At 35.1% G+C, this 16,957-nt stretch overlaps 3 protein-coding genes across 3 annotated transcripts; 2 read left to right on the forward strand and 1 right to left on the reverse strand.

Moving 5' to 3' along the window:
* The first annotated feature begins 690 nt into the window (after positions 1–690).
* On the forward strand, positions 691–7,081 carry LOC130655390 (prostatic acid phosphatase-like). The gene is made up of 13 exons (XM_057458141.1): positions 691–914; positions 2,468–2,603; positions 3,589–3,684; positions 4,027–4,119; positions 4,208–4,294; positions 4,363–4,428; positions 4,512–4,610; positions 4,690–4,776; positions 4,854–5,069; positions 5,248–5,354; positions 5,912–6,016; positions 6,096–6,202; positions 6,595–7,081. Exons 2-13 carry the CDS (start codon positions 2,478–2,480, stop codon positions 6,777–6,779), a joined length of 1,374 nt encoding a protein of 457 aa, XP_057314124.1. The 5' UTR covers positions 691–914; positions 2,468–2,477; the 3' UTR covers positions 6,780–7,081.
* Positions 7,082–9,760: 2,679 nt separating this feature from the next.
* Positions 9,761–11,479, forward strand: LOC130655103 (uncharacterized). The gene has a single exon (XM_057457804.1). It carries the CDS (start codon positions 10,107–10,109, stop codon positions 10,707–10,709), a length of 603 nt encoding a protein of 200 aa, XP_057313787.1. The 5' UTR covers positions 9,761–10,106; the 3' UTR covers positions 10,710–11,479.
* Positions 11,480–12,183: 704 nt separating this feature from the next.
* LOC130655393 (uncharacterized) lies at positions 12,184–16,108 on the reverse strand. The gene is made up of 8 exons (XM_057458143.1): positions 16,000–16,108; positions 15,585–15,666; positions 15,434–15,493; positions 15,252–15,356; positions 14,604–14,741; positions 14,368–14,526; positions 13,841–14,110; positions 12,184–13,743 (listed from the first exon to the last, which is right to left on the reverse strand). Exons 2-8 carry the CDS (start codon positions 15,661–15,663, stop codon positions 12,410–12,412), a joined length of 2,145 nt encoding a protein of 714 aa, XP_057314126.1. The 5' UTR covers positions 15,664–15,666; positions 16,000–16,108; the 3' UTR covers positions 12,184–12,409.
* Positions 16,109–16,957: the final 849 nt, after the last annotated feature.

Raw genomic sequence — 16,957 nt, forward strand, 5'->3', positions numbered from 1 at the left:
AAGTCGGTTAAAAATATCAAAATCTTTTGATCCCTATCGCGCCGTTAATCCACTGCACGCTTTTTCATAAGAATAGCCTTTTTTTCTTTAAACATGAATATTCTTAACTTTAAGAAAAAATCATCCTCATATATTCCTTGCATATTGCTCGTACAGTTCGATTGAAAAAACCTCAGAATTGTAACTGGTGTAAAAATTACCCTACGTTACTGTTGTTTAAGAGGTCTAACTCAACTGGGAGACAGATAACTAGATTTTAGTTTATTTAATTCTAAACTAAGATAAAAACTCAGTGTGAGTTTAGTAGGCTAAAACTTAAACCACTGGTGTAAATCAAGCATAATTCATGTAAGGTTAAAACATTGAGAAGACTCGCTTATCTATATTATAATGCCCGTATACGTCTGTCCGTCTGTCCGTCTGTCTGTCACGCAAAATGGTAGCTTAGCTGCGTAGATAGCGAGAAGCACGCAATGCGGTATAAAAAGGACGGGAGAACCCGTGGATTTTTCCACGGGCTAACGACTATTCCTATAAATTGATGTTAATCCCATACGTTAATAATTCAATTCTTATCAATTAAATGGCACTAATACACCCTAATTATTTTAATGAATGAATAAATAGATCATTTTCTGTTTGAAAACACTATCCTCCGGTTTAAATGTGTGCAACTTATAATTTATATTCCTTGTTATGGCGCTTGAACTAATGTTTTAATAACTGTCTTAAAAAAAACAAAGCAGTGATTAACAATAACCAATAAAATTGAAACAGTATTATTTTCATTTCTCCTTGAATATTGTATATAAACCCTACACCTGTATTGAACAGTCAGTTAGTTGTGAGTTTCTACGTTGATTATTTTTATTTTTGGAAGGAAAGGTGAAGGAACATTTAACACACACTTGCAGGTAAGTAAACATTTTTTTAACAAAATTTCTCAACCTCGTTTTTAGGGCATATTGAAACTCTTTCGACGTTTGGAACTCGCTTCGCCCAGTTTCAAAAAGAGACAAAAACCCTGGAAACGAAGCTGGAATTGTAGAACCAAATAAATAAAGGTTATATAACGTAAATCTCAGGTGGTTGGTTCTTTCCTGTCGAATGTACTTTTTCTGCCACAACTAAAAATGCGTGAAAATTTCCTTATACAAAGAACTTAAACTTAAATTGTCTATTACAAGACCCTGTGCCGTTGGTCGTTGGATAAAAATGGGCCGACAATACGATTTTACAATGCGCCAAAATAATTCGAACCCATCATGCGAGTTAATCAAATACATTAAAAAAAACTTTGGCTGTTACAGATAACGAAAGTAATGGATTTTAATTATGATGAATAATCTACTATTTATTCTTTGTGTTGATGTTTTTAAATTGGTTCTACTCTCCGGTGTTGGATTCGGAGTATCGTACGTAGAGATGTTTATCCATTTTTAAATCACACGTACAAAGTAGTGTGATATGTTGGTTTACCTTTTTGTCGCTGAGGCGGCGGCCAAGACATTTTTATCACACTGGATTTGGAATTGCTCATTTTACTGCATTCAAAGTTTCCTACTATTTTCTCGCGGAAACAGAAAGCTGTTGTTGTTGTGGTGCTCTGATGATACAAAGTTTAGAAAGAAAACCTAATCTTGCAGCTGTTTTTATTAAAGCATGTGGCGACACTACTCAAAATGCAAATTAGATGAAAATGACTTAACCTATAAATATGTTTATGTACATAGCTATAACATAAAGTGTTTTAACTAGAATAGCACATAACACAAATTTATATCATCATAATTTCTTCTGCCTATAATACGGAAAGTAAACTGCGAAAAAATAATGAAATGCCAGAGAAACTAGTTATAGCTTACTTTGACTGGTTTTTATTGTAGTATTTTCTTTGGTATCAATATTTAAAGCTTTGATAAATATCTTCAAATCTAAAGAAATTCTTTAAAAGCGTCGGGATATATGATAGTTTGATAATGGTGGAGATATGGCCATGAGGAACTAAGAGTAAAAATAATCAAAACTCCTTTAGAAAAGAAAAACATATAGACAATTATGTTAGAGCTTGACTTCATTCTCCCGAGTAGTTTTCTTCCTTCCTGAAACCCATATTCTAATTTTTCCCATAAACAGTTTGCTTGAAGTTTAGAAAATAAAAAATTAAAAATAGCAAATTCATTATAAAAATTAATTATTCAAAAACAGGTTGTCTAGACGTCTATGTGGTTCTAAAGTTCTATAATTTCTTGCACCTTGACCTTTTGAGTGGTTTGTTAATTACACGCCATTCTTAGGGAATTGCAGGGATTGAGCTTTTGAGTCATGTTGTCGCCTCTTTAATATCTAGACCGTTATTATATCGACATATTCTTTTATCTATTCTTGGTCGGGACGCGTACGCTGAAATTTTTTTTCGGAACGTGTGATTTTAAACCGACTACGGTTTCTTTTTTTTCTTTTTTAGTTATCACAAGATGATTTTTCGCATAGCAACCAACTTGCTGCTGATAGGAATATTATCATCACAGGAGGAGAGTGTTTTCGCGCGCGCTGATGAAATAGATGTGTCGGATGGTAAAACATTAAAAATGGTTCACCTGGTAGGATATTTATTTATTCAGAGATTTTTGTATTTTGTTTTGAAACAGGAACTTGAAACATGTTTATTTATTATATAATATGAAATGTGTTGTCTTATCCAAAAAAAACTGTATTTTTTCTGTTTTACCAAATTTTGTCTATTTTTTGATATGGTTAAAAAAAACAAAAACAGTTTGTCAGCACGGGCATACAGAATTAATAACCAGAATAGCTAGTAGCTCATTATTCAAAACAATAAAGAAGCAAGAACAAGCTATGAGCTAAGGCAGGAATTATTTTGGTTTTCTTTTTACACAGTATAACTAGGCGTATTAAAATGCGAAACGCATACTAAATTAATTTCGTTATTTAGGAGAGGTCTTCACGACTGTTCCGCCCGTCTGAAACTAAAATTTTCTGACAAAAACGCATGGCATTTAATATCACATTTTCAGAACAACATCAGAGTTTCGCCCATCGCCCATTTTGATTTGACGTGAGGTGGTTTAAAAAACGCTAGACGTGCATCTAACTTTTGACTTTTGGCAGGCTCACATTTATCCAGGGAACTTTTTTCAGTTATTTCTCCTAAGCGCGAAGTGCATAGCTAATAGGAGATTCTTGACTAACCCATAGTGCAAGTAATAATACCATAATCCCTCGTCATAGAATTTGAGAGATTTTGCGTGTTTTGGAGACCTTCTAAAACTATTGAATATTATTTTGCTTGTATAGATAACAAGTCCCGGGAATTAGTTTCTTTTATTTATTTTTTTATACATAATTTATCTTTATTTGCTTCCAATTTTGTGCTTCACTTGACAAATTTATCTTCTAGAAAAACCCTTATTCTGTTTCTGATTTTAAAGCCGTGCTACGGACACACGAAATGCGATAAGGACAGTCGAACCCGTAGATCCCCCCCCCCCCCTACCAATTAGTTCTTTTCTCATTATGCGAAACACATAAAATGTTGATAGGTTCACTTCAACAAGAATGATTTAGGTATACCGTCATGGGCACAGATCTCCCGTAGCGATCTATCCCAACAATCCTTATCAAGAAAATGTGTGGCCAGATGGTCTTTCAAGATTAACTCAGGTGAGAAGATTTGTTCGTTGAATTATTTTCGAAACAAAATTTGAATCATTCACAGAAACTTCCCAAATTTTATCCTCTTGGTTTATGATTTTCCCCCTAATTTTTAAATTCAGTAAATGTAAATTAGCATGTATGTGAATTTTTAACTTATTTAAACTTCATGTCGTCTCGTTTTTATGACATTATTGTGTCCCCCTCCCCCCCCCCCCCCCCCCCTCCCCCAGAAGAAAAGAGTCGAGATATTCATACATATTTGAACTTGCTTAATTCCATTTCATTACAAAGAAGCTACGGCACACCAAATGAAATAAATTCAGTCTATTACTACTATATATCCAATAGATTGGCATGAACATGGAATACGATCTTGGAAAGTTTTTACGAAACCGATATGTCGAAGCGGGCTTTATTAACTCATCATATCTGCACAAGGAGGTAAGTACGAATTTAAGAATGTATATTGATAAATGCTTCACATTCTTTGCACTGCATGCTTCGTACGTGAGGGTTTATTTTACTTCAGGTGTACATACGAAGTTCGGGTGTAGACAGGTGTTTACAAAGTGCAGAGTCTCAATTAGCTGCTCTCTATCCACCCAAAGGCTGGCAGGTAGATTTTCTTATTAAAATATTATCATGAAATATTAGCCAAAATAGTAACACTCCTTTATATTTTAGGTTTGGAACACAGAAATTCCATGGCAACCAGTACCAGTTCAGACTGTACCATCAGACAACGACCCTGTAATATTTTAACTTTTATTTTATGACAGAGAAAGGAAAAATTATGTACGTTGGATTTTAATGGTTTGCAGCCTGTTTTTTAGGTTTTGCGTCCAGATTCAACTGTTTGTCCAGCTCTTAAAAAAATTTGGGAAGCAAAGGAGTATGAGCCTGAATATTTGAAAAAGAAAAAAGAATATGAAGTATGTTCTATTTCAAAAATGCTGAAGCACGCATGCGCAATCAACTCATTATAAATTATCAACGCTTGATTTTCTCTAGAATCTAATGGCGTACGTGAGTCATCATTCTGGCTGGAACGTTACATTTGACAATGCGTGGATGGTCATGGACGATTTTAAGTCTGAGGTATGGAAAATAAAAAGATGCCATTGCTTCATTTTTGCTATACCAAAGATCTTCATACATCTCCCGTGTTTCTTTAGAAAGTTCAAGGTTTTCCCACACCAGGATGGGCGGTTCCTATTTATGACGATTTGCAATATATTACCGATTGGCTATTCCTGAACAAATACGTTGGTGGAAAAAAATTAGGAAGAATTCTTGGAGGAACTCTGTTGGGAATAATGAACAAAGGGATGCTAAAATTTAGTAAAGGAAAAGATCTTGATAAACTTCACAAGCTGAATATGTTTTCGGGGGTGAGTAGCTAGTTCTTTCATATATTAAAAAAATAATAATAATTAAAAACGGGCGCTATTTTTTCCGCCCTAACTTTTCACGCAGTCGCAACATACGTATTTTTACGCAAAAATATATATAGTGCGTAGAATTTTCCGAAAATATATATTTTAAGAGTTCAAATTATTTTTCATTTAGCATGATACATCAATCTTGTCGTTGTCCACTGCTTTGGACATTCACATTACGGAATCGCCATACTACGCATCGTGTTTCATGATAGAATTATTTACCAACCGGAGAGGGTAAAAGAATACATACTTTAGAAATTGAATATTTGTTAGGACACAGTACATAATTATATAAGTCGAAGATTGTTTTTTTTAAAAAAAGATAGTAATTTTTTAAGTGCCTGTTATTATATTATTTGTTACTTGGGACGTTAATAACAAAAAAATATTGAAATTATAAAGAAGAAAAAAAATTGCAAAAAATAGTTTTCAACTTTCTTCGTATTAAAGTCACTTTTAACTTTGCGAACAAATAGGACCATTCCCACCATTTTTTTCAACAGAAAAATTTTTTTGTTGTGTAATTTCCGCAGTGCTCAACTTGTATTATTACTGATCTACTTCCAGACGCAACTACCCTTTCAGTTACATGTCAACTCTCTATTCTTGATTTTGTGCAATATTTTACCATTTATTTTTTTGATCTCTATTATCTATTTTTAAGTCAATTAATATATTATTTTTAGTGTATGAACAGGACAAACATTGATAGCTGTTATCAATTTTTGTACATTTGTATGCATGCTGAAGTTTTTGTTCTGTATATTTTTTCTTTCTAACTATACTTTTAGGAAATACTTTGTGGAAATGAACTTTCGTAACGACAGCAGTGGTTCAACCTATCCAGCAAAGTTGAAGGGCTGCAGATACCGATGCCCGTTAAAAAAGTTTATCAAGTAAAAATTATGACTTTTTAACACATTTAAACATTTGCAAAATATGTTTTTGTTCTTCGTATGTTCTTTTTTTCTTTAGATTAACAAAGCCAAGAATTCCAAGTGACAGAGACAAAGACTGTGGCATTACAGATAAAAAACCTGTCCCTAGTTCCAAAACACGCGAAGTCAAGGCAGGGGCCCTATGTAAGTTTTGACATATTTTTTATCACTAGTCGTTAGCCCGTGGAAAAATCCACGGGTTCGCCCGTCCTTTTTATACCGTACTGCGTGCGTCTCGCTACTTGCGCAGCTAAGCTACCATTTTGCGTGACAGACGGACAGACGTATATGGGTATTATAATATAGACTAGTCGTTAGCCCGTGGAAAAATCCAAGGGTTCGCCCGTCCTTTAAATAGACCCGTGGCAACAAAGTGGATAAAAATATATCGCATTTGATATTCGTGCGCATTTTCAATACTTCGTGTTTCCGTTACGGGACGCCCCTTTCGCGGACACACAGACAGACGACGGCTATTATTAAAGAGATTATATTCCCATTTTATGACGTCAAAATAACAAAAACATTTTGTTTAGACTGGAGAATTTTAACTTTTCTGTTTTTGGCGTTAACTGCGTTATTGTTGTTTGTGCTGATTTCTATCCTGGCTAAAAGAAAACGTCCTTACGAAAGACAAGTTGATGAAAGTTTTTCAACTGAGGAAAAGAGCGCGAGTGATAAAGAATTTGAAGTGCATGGTGTTGTGGTTAAACAAGTTTAATAACATGCATTTTTCAGCTTGAAATTTACTGCAGTGCTTGTAACTCTTTATATAATTTTAATACGCTCATAGAAACATTGTTCTATGATATATCGTAACTTCTTTGACCTGTATGATCCAGGAGAGGAAAACCGGGATGATATTCTTTACACCATATATGTGAGATAGAATTGCTTACAGTATGGTAACAGACTAATTTTTATTTTTGAAACGATTCGGACTAAAATAATGTTCACGAAGGCATTATTTCTTCACTGTGTTATTTTTGTGTATTAGTTTAGGCGAAAACGGATGAGTAAAAAGTTGCAAGTTTTCGTTATGATTGGCAGGTATTTTTCAACATGTACCAATAACTTTGCTATAATAATTTTCAAAACATTTTTGCAAAACAGCGTTTTTTTATTTGTCGTTTCCCTGTGAAAAATTACACGGGAGATTTGCCCGTCTTTACTTGCAGCAGCAAACCTTGGCTCACGGACATCGTGAAATCGTTTTTTTGTTTTTTTTTTGGCATTAGCTACTATTATTTTTAGCATGAATATAGATAAAGAAATCGTTAATAATATCAATTATAAGTACAGTCGACGCTCGATATCTCAAAATCTTAGAATCAACGAAAAAGTTTGAGATATTGAATGTTTGAGATAAAGGATAGTCGAGGTATCAAGCGCCGAAGGCTTATAAAGTTCGAGATAGTAAAATACTCGTACTTGTTTACGAAAGTTTACGTTATTGATTAAATGAGAAAATTGTAAACATTCCAAAGTCTCTTTTATGTATCAATCGAACTTTTTTAAAATCGAATGTTTTTTTGTTTGAAAAATATGGAAAAAATTCGAGATAACGTGATAAAATCAGCTTAAGGGACCGGAAAAGTAGTTCGACAAAACGAAAGTTTAAGATAACAGAGTTTCAGATATACAACGTAATTTTGCCTACAAAAGATTACAATGACTAAAGGTGCCGAAAAAAAGGTTGAAACAGCGAAAGTTCGAGATATCGAGCGTCAACTGTAATACCTAAAATATGCATGAACAAAGCAATAGTCAGCTAGCTATCGCTAGCCTTATTAAAAAATGAAAAAATAAAGAGTTTGCGTACCTTCTTTGTGATCAAAATTCCATGTAGCCGTATTTGTACAAAACGTAAAATGCCGTCGTACATATTTTGATCATCAGGTTATTGCCTTCCGTACATAACCAGGTTATCGCTTTTTCGTGCATACTTAGCACAGAGTAGCGATTCAGCCACCATTTCGAAAAGAAAACGAGGGTATTAATATAGGAGAATTACCGTTGGTTCATGGTAAAAAACACGGGAAACAAATTTAATAAAAATATATATTTGCCATTCCGTGTGTCTTTGATGCGACATTTTTTCCGACAGACAGGTAGAATACGGATATTCATAAAGTCGTTTAGCTGAGTCACTCTGCGTTGAACGCCATGTTAAATGGGCCGCGACACACATCTGGATAGAACGGTTAGTACAGGGATATGTTGATTTATTCAAAGAAGCGATTGGTGATGACCTTACGTTAGAGCGTTTACCTCCAGTGCGATAGGTCTTGGGTTCAAACCTCGGTTAAGTCATGCCAGAGACTATAAAAATGTGAGTCGATCCTTCCTACTTAGCGTTCAACATGATAATAGGGAGCGATTGTTGTTCTTACACGCGTTTCGTAGCTCAAATAGGAGCTTTTAATGAACTAGGACCCGCAACTTCAGTAAAAGTAAAACACAGACAACAGCCTGTCGTTCAGAATAGGTTTTCGTGAACTTTTACAATTAATCGTCAGTGGTCAGATTAATAATAAAAAAAACAAAACAGTTCTCCAATTGTCAACAACTTGTCAAATAAAATAATAAGAAATAATAATCATAAAAAATGAAAAAAATTGTAAAAATTGTGTGCAGAATTCGTTTCATTGGAACAATAAACTTTAAAGAACAATATTTAAAGGTTCGATGCAGTCAACTTTATTTGGTTACTTTCACTCTCTTTAGCTGGAGGTAGCTGATAACTAGCTACAAGTCAAGTTGCAAGTTAGTAAGAATCAGGCTAGTAATAATAAATTTTGGCTAGGTTAAACAGCATATTCACAGCTAACTAACTATGGCTCTTTAACGCTCGTAAAAAAAACTTTAAAATTGGATTGGTATTTTAACTTTTTCAAATCAAAAATCAAATTTTGAAAAGAAGGGAGATCCTTAAACATGGATACCTTCAACATATCGTCTTTAAAACATGTTTTGATCGGGCGACTAAAGTTCACGTTGTACTCATAAACGTGATCGGCGTTTGATATCACGGGTTCCAATTTCACACATTTCTGTAAGAATCCGCGGGTCTGCCGGTCCTCAGATTTTATCCCAGAGCGTTAAACACCTAGTAACTTGCTGCGCTTCTGAACAATAACAACAACAATAACAATAACAATAACAATAACAATAACAATAACAATAACAATAACAATAACAATAACAATAACAATAACAATAACAAAATAGCTACCTTCTCACAGACAGGCACCGCGGAACTACGCTTTGCGTAGAAATAACAGGTTTTCGATGATAAGACTAGTAAGGAAAGTTGCAATTAATCCGTAGTATTGTATGTATATGTTACGTATATTATATACCTTTATTATATACCTTTTTAAAAACTATTTTGGCTTGTTTTGGGTGTCTAAAAAAACAATTTTTTGCTTGAGTTAAATGTTTACATGATAAGATGTCCTTAAGGCTGGTTTAATTTAGGATGTTGTTGGCCGCTTCTCCCACCCCAATATCTGCGCACGTTACAATTCTTCCTAGCCGCGACGCCTGTATTTTGGTAACATTGGAAGTTAACAACTAATAAAAACAAAAAATGCTATCATCTTTAATGTAATGGAAATTGAGCATATTGAATGTCGACGTCTAAGCTGTGAGAGCTGCAGTCATCAATGTCTTAATGTAATGTAGCCTTTAACTATTGACATGATGTTAAGCTCTATTTTAGGAAGTTCAGGTGGAGAAAAAGTCACATAAACATTTCGTTGTCATGTTGTATCCATAGTTTTAGTATGAAATGTTTCAATCCTATTTAGCCTCTTATATTATATTTGAATGCCCTACTTAATACACTTATTCACTGAGAAAAAAACCTACTCGAAATTCGTTGATTCATAAAAACTTGAATTGACATTCATGGAAACATATTTCTAAATTTATTTCATGCCGATATATTTGAAAACAATACTGTGCGAAGCAGAAGTTTTCAAGACATCTTTTTAAAACATCTCCTTTCATTGTTCATTTCGATATATCTTTTCTTTAAAGAAAAATGTGCGTTTGCTGTAAGCATTATCAAGATTGGAACATTCAACTTGAAGTGATCAGCGAAGAAGGTAAAATTGAACGACATCCATACCACGTCGAAGTTGAATCCGATAAACATGCAAGTTGCGGCTGCTGCCAAAATGGTGTCCACATTTTAAGTGTAAATGAAGAAGTCATAGCCAACGAGCTTTATGACAACATTTGTTTTCCGTTGTGTTGCGCAGGAGGTGATTACGAATGGCAAGAGAAAGGACATTTTTTTCGTTTAGAGCTACCATCTTTGTTTATTCATGATGGTTTGTATGTCGATGGAAAAGAGTTAAAGAGTAGAAAATTAAACACCAGCGAATGGAAATGCCAATTTGCTATTTGGTTGATATTGGGAATTTTTATGTTTTTGCTTGGGATCGTTTTTGTTGGCATAGATCGATCAGAATGCTGTTGGGAGGGGTTCTTGTATTTGGGAATAAGTTGCTTAGTTACTGGTTTGTTGATCTTTCTACCGGGATTAATTGGATGTTTCCGAGCCGAATCTCTTGGCCGAGAATACAAAAAACTAAAAGAACAAAAGCGAAAAGAAAGTGGTATACATTCGACGAAGTTTTAAAGACGTTACGTCATAGAAAAACGAAAACAGAATTAGCGACTTATCCTGAAAGCAAGCTTGGATTAACGTTATATCTAAAGTAAATAATTCGCCATATTGTTAGGAGTATAAAAATATTTTTTTTAAAATTGATAAAGTTTCTGACTCCTGGTACCGTCAGCCGAAAAGCTTTGTCAATTTTTAATAAATATTTTTAATCTTTTTTTTATTATTATACAGAAATGCTGTTTCTATGGAACTCTCAGAAAATCACTGATGAATGTATCAATTTGATACAATGACGTGCTAAATTCGCATGCTTAGGGACTGTTTATATGTGAGGCAGGACGGGACGTTTGGCGATATCCCTCCCTTATTAGTAATTGTATTAAATATTACTTTATGTTTATATAAAAAAAATTTGTTCTGGAAAGATTTTGTCCAGTCCCGGATAAGCGAAATCCCCCTTCAGGCAAACGGAACTCGGCTCAGGCGGGAATTTTAATTCTACATAAACACACCGTCCGACATGAACGAGATTATTTATCTGCATATTTTAATTGAAAAAAAAAACATCCCGGAACACTTTTTTCCATATGAACGCAGGATAAAAAATATCCCGGCAAACGTCTATTCCCGGCATTCGTCCCACCCCGCCTTTCATGTAAGAACTCCCCTCACTTGACAGAATAAATCTTATATTATGTTATTTATATTATTTAATATATAATAAACGTTTTTTATTTAAAGAAACCAAGCATACTGCCAACTATTAAAAATAGCAAAAGTTTTTAATTCTGAGGTTGGTTCTATATAAATTTTTTAACAAGTTTCTTAATTTTAAGGCGGTCTATAAGAAGGATATTCAATCAAAAACATGATTTTGATACAACAAATATTCATCAAAATAATGTCTTTGTCGTCTTTTATTCATGATTTTAAAAAAATCTGTTTTATTGAAATCGTCAAATTTTAAATAGTCTTTAGGATTGTCTAATGTATAAGTGTAACTATTATTGTAGAGAATAATTTAAGACATCTGTGAAAAAATATTCTTTCCTAAAAATTTTACTTTTTTACTAGTAAAAGAAGGCAACCAGTCAGTTACTTATAAAGTGGTTCTATATAAAACGATGCACGTATGTTGGATTTATTTGTGTCACCAATCTCATACATGATAATTGTTTTCATTACGTAGAGATGGCAATGAAACATTTCTAAACCTTTAATTTTTTCATTTTATATTGTACCATGTACAAAACATGTCTTTATATCTTATTGAAAAGTTTATATTTATAAAAATAAATGTTGTAAAAATTAAAATGTACAACTATATATCACAAACACAAAACTAACTCCCTTCTTTCTATTTCCTTGGAGGCAAGCTATTTTTTAACACGTACAGTAAATCTACAGGAAAAAAATATGAAAGCTGTTTCCACCAAATTTATTTTCGAAAAATTTCCAATTAAAATTAGATAGCATTGCTTAAAAATTACGACTTTCGAAGGCTTTTTTTAAACAATATTTATATACAGAATTTCAAAGAAATGAAATGTCCAGATTACCATAGTATTGATACCATTTTATCGTTTTGAATGACGTAATACTCTTGGGTTACCCTACTCACCGAGTAGATCATTTATCACCCAAATTCCACCTCAAAATGTCTGCGTATGTGCACGTGAAATATCATGTTTTATATATCGTGCGTATTTAGTCTAAGTTTCATTTCCAGCTTTTGTTTTGTTCACAGGTTTAGCGATTAAACTTCTTTTATCATCAGAAACAGGTCTAATTTCTTTTCTCTTGTCCCATGTACTTTCTGCTTTTTCTTTCTTTTGTTGAATACATCCCCCAAGAGGACATTTTGCTTCAGTTCGATCCATTTCTTTTTCCATGGCATCAATTTCAGCTGTTGAATCACAACATTCCTGTGAACAACTTGGTGCACAGTAATCTGAACAACCTGCAGAACACTGAGATGTTGGAGGTGGTGGCGGTGGTGGCAGAGCTGGTGGAGTGCAACAATTCGCTTCGCAACTGGGTGCACATGATGAAGGACATGGTGCAGCGCATTGTGGCGGCGGTGGTGGTGCAGGTGGCATTTGTGCACTGCAACATCCAGGATTGCAAGCTGGTGCACATCCTGGAGAACATGGTGCTGGACAACTTCCAGGTGGCAACATGGGTGGAAGTGGAGGTGGAGGAGCAGGAAGAGTAATGCGGATTGGTGGCATGTTAATCATTTTCATCATAGGTATTTGTGGTGGAGCCATGGGCGCACCGCAGCAGCTAGGACTACAACTAGGAGTACACGCTTGAGCGCAAGCTGGATTGCATTGTGGAGGGGGTGGTGGCAGCATTGGTAGAGATGGTGGTGGAAGCATTGGTGGAAGCATTGGAAGAGGCCGAGGTGGCGGCAGTGGAGGCTGTTGGCCATGACCACTACAACATGCAGGTGTGCAACTTGGAGCGCAAGCAGGTGAACATGGTGAGGGACAATGAAGCATTGGTGGTGGTGGAGGGGGAGGTGGTGGTGGTGGTGGAAGCATATGCATTGGAGGAAGACCACCACAGCATTGTGGAGAGCAACTTGGTGCACAAGCTGGTGAACATCCTGGAAACATGGCACAAGGAAGCATTGGAGGTGGTGGTGGTGGAGGTGGAGGTGGGAGATGAAAAGTAGTAAAAAGGTGAATTTGATGTGGGAGTTGCGGAGCTGGAGGAGCTTGCATTACACCTGGAAAGCAGCATTGTGGGGTGCAAGATGGCGCGCACGCACTAGAACATCCTAACGGACAACTTGTTGGAGGAGCCATTGGAGGTGGTGGTGGTAGCATGGGTGGTGGTGGAGGTGGCATGGGAGGTGGTGGAGGAGGCATGGGAGGTGATGGAAGTGACATAGATTGACTAGCCGCGCAGCATTCGTTACTACAGGATGGATAACATTGATCTGCACAACCGTTAGTACATCCTCCCGTACCTGTATTTGGATATGATTGTGGTGCCATCGGTGGCGGTGGTGGTGGTGGTGGTGGTAAAGGTGCGTATCCTAAAATAAAATATGTAAATGCTAAATACATATCTGGTATTCTAAAATGAAATAAGGTAGGTTATGTTATTTATGTTTGATAACACAAAATTCGTACCTTGCGATAAATGTGCAAAATTTGTTTTTCTAAGATAAGCGGGTATACAACACATAAAATCACAGGAAGGCAAGCATAGCTTTTCACAGGATGGATCACATCTTCCAGCAGAACCAGATTTTAATTTTCTACTAGGAGATGGTCTAGGTCGTGGCCTTGGTTTTGGTCTTGGTGGTGGCGGTGGTGGTGGAGGCGGTGGTGGCGGTGGTGGTGGAGGTGCATCTTCAGGAGGTGTCATGGGTTCGCCATTATCAATATTTTGACAGCAGTCTAAATCAAACATACTTTATATAAATTCAGCAATTATTCAACACCTTTTATTTACTTACAACTTATTCTAAATTTGTGTACCGAAGCGTCTACAAATATCTTGCATTAAAACTAAAAAACAAGGGAGATTTGATTGACTAGGTGAGACAGAAATGTTGTTGCCAAACCGAATTCAATCGTGTTTACCAATTTAGGAACCAAATAATTTAGTGATCGGATGTCTTTCTACGAATAATATGGCAAATTATCAAACCCACCTTCTGAGCATGTTGGTGCGCACTCTGCGGAACAAGAATCTCCACATGGCATTTGTTGCATTGCATTCATATATGGCGGTGCCATAGGTGGCGGTGGCGGTGGTGGCGGCATTGGCATCGGAGGAGGTGGAGGCGGTGGTGCGTTACCACTGCAACACGCTATAGAAACGAATTAGTTATTTAGTTAATTTAAAACATATCGCAAATTTGCGTATATGCATTCACGTTTTTTATACCTGATCCACAAGTTGGAGCGCACGATGGAGAGCAGAATTGCCCACAAGCATAAGGGTCGCTCTGTTGACCACCAGTGTATTCTGCAATCATCTGTTTTTTTGCTTGTTCAGCAATATGTTGCTGTAATGATTCGATTTCTAAACGAAAAGTGGAAACATTATACAGGTATTGTTTAATATCAAGATTTATCCAGTTGGGATAAAGCAATATTCCACATGACTTAGCCGAGGGGCACATTGTGTTAACAAAAGTTGGTAAATCTGATATTTTAACAGAAATAGGCGTTTAATATCTGCTTTATTATGTACCCAACTGAGCTTCGTTTGTTGCCGTTTGACTGAAAATAGATGTTCACAAAGTTCTTCTCTCAGACATTACCTTTAACCAATCAGATAAAGTAATCAAATTTATAACAAAAGAAGTTAATGCTATTTGAAGAATAGTTTTAACTGATATTTGAATAATTAAAATCCACATGAAATTGATTCCCAAAACAAAGAACAAAGAAAAAGCTAAATTGGCATAAAGTTTTGTTTTAATAGATAATAGTGGTAAATAGACGGTTTTGCCTACGGGTATATAATAATGCAATTAAGGATTTGTGGAAATATTAAATAGCTATTTGCTTATGAAGTAACCAAATTTACCTGGAATCATGTCTGGATGATAGTCAGGTGCACCGGGCTTACAACAACTGGATTTGCATGACGGCAGACAGTAACTTCTACAGCCGGGATGACATACCCAGGCTCCTATCATAAAAAAGTAAATTTAAAATGAAATAAAGTGTGAGCATTATATTTCAGTAAAGAAATAGAAGGGGGCTTACTTTTAGATGGCGAAACTGCTCTATGGTGGTCAGAAATAAATCTTTTCTCTTTATGATGACCTGAACACAAAATGACATGTGTACAAAATTACTTCCCAAGAATAATTCCAGTGTAGTTTTCAGAAGAAAAGAGTGATAAAATATTTCTTACTGTGTTTCAGTTTTAACGTTCTTGCATGGATCCATGTTATCAGTACTAATAGAAAGGCTAGTAGCCTCCACAACCTCATATTCTATACAAAGAAAATCACATAGTTAATATTTTCAAAACACAAGATATTCGTGCGATCTTAATAAACTGATCTTCGCTGCGTTCTAATTTTAACCGCGGTTTTATACCCACTGCAGATTGAGTTTAATATCTGTAATAAAAAAATCTGGCAAAGTTTCAAGATAATTTCCCTTGCAATCAACAAATTGACAACTGGTAAGGTTTGTTGGATGTTAGACCTATCGTTTTTTATTTGCTTGTTTGCTTAAAGATTCAGTAAGACGGTGAAAACTATATGCGTCAAATTAAAACAATTTTCAACAAAGATAAACCAAAAAGCAGAACATGAAGATACCTGTTATTGTCAAGAATACTCGATTGTCTGTAAATATTATTTCAAAAATGCTATTTTTATAAATTATTATTGAATTCCATTAGAACTTGTTCGTTCCGTCGTGTTAGTGTTTGGTATTGCGTTAGAAACAAAATAGATACCTCCTGTCGTTTATGTTTGAATGGAAATTACTCAAGCGTGGTAATCTAATTGCAAGACTTTTTAATTTTTAGTTTACAACTTGCCGCATAATTCTAGAAAGAAACGCTGTTTAGAGAGTGTTAGAGAGATGCATTATGGGTATAATGAGGTTCTTTCAACATACTGAAACTGAACGCAGGCGATTCTTTTTTCTTTTTCCTTTTTTTTCTAATTTAACGTAACGTATATGAAAATTTTGTCTAGTGCGAACTATTATTGTCTAGGTTTCGAATAGATTTTGTGGGAAAAAATGTGTAAAGCTGATACTTTGCTAAAAGAATTCCATTTGTATGTAGACGACTCGGAAAAAAATCGCCATTGTTTTCCATATGGGAAAACCAAGCCCTTTTTGAAATTTGCACATGTGTCATATGGAAAAAGGCGATATTTTCTAATTATGATCATGGAGGTGATTTTACTGTGTTTTTAATTATTTTTCAATTGATTGCTCATTCAATTAATTATTAGCAACTATGGTCTAAAAATAAAGGGAAATAAGTTATTTGACATACTAATAGCCACTAATATTATTTCAATTTTGACATTGTGCTCTGCTTCAGCATGTACAGATGTTCCGCCCCATTGCCGCCCCACAATGGGGCGGAAAGGTGGTTGGGGGCTGAGATGTTTACATTTTGGTACTGCAGAACAGATTTCGCAGTTTAATTTTGATTTCTACGCTTTCTTATTCAAAACTTAAGAATGGTTAAAGTCTCACAACTTACTTCAATAATCGAGGTTAAGTTCCAGTATATTGATGTTATCCCGAACTAACCAT

Source organism: Hydractinia symbiolongicarpus, chromosome 8, assembly GCF_029227915.1.
Source record: "Hydractinia symbiolongicarpus strain clone_291-10 chromosome 8, HSymV2.1, whole genome shotgun sequence".
NCBI classification, from domain to species: domain Eukaryota; kingdom Metazoa; phylum Cnidaria; class Hydrozoa; order Anthoathecata; family Hydractiniidae; genus Hydractinia; species Hydractinia symbiolongicarpus.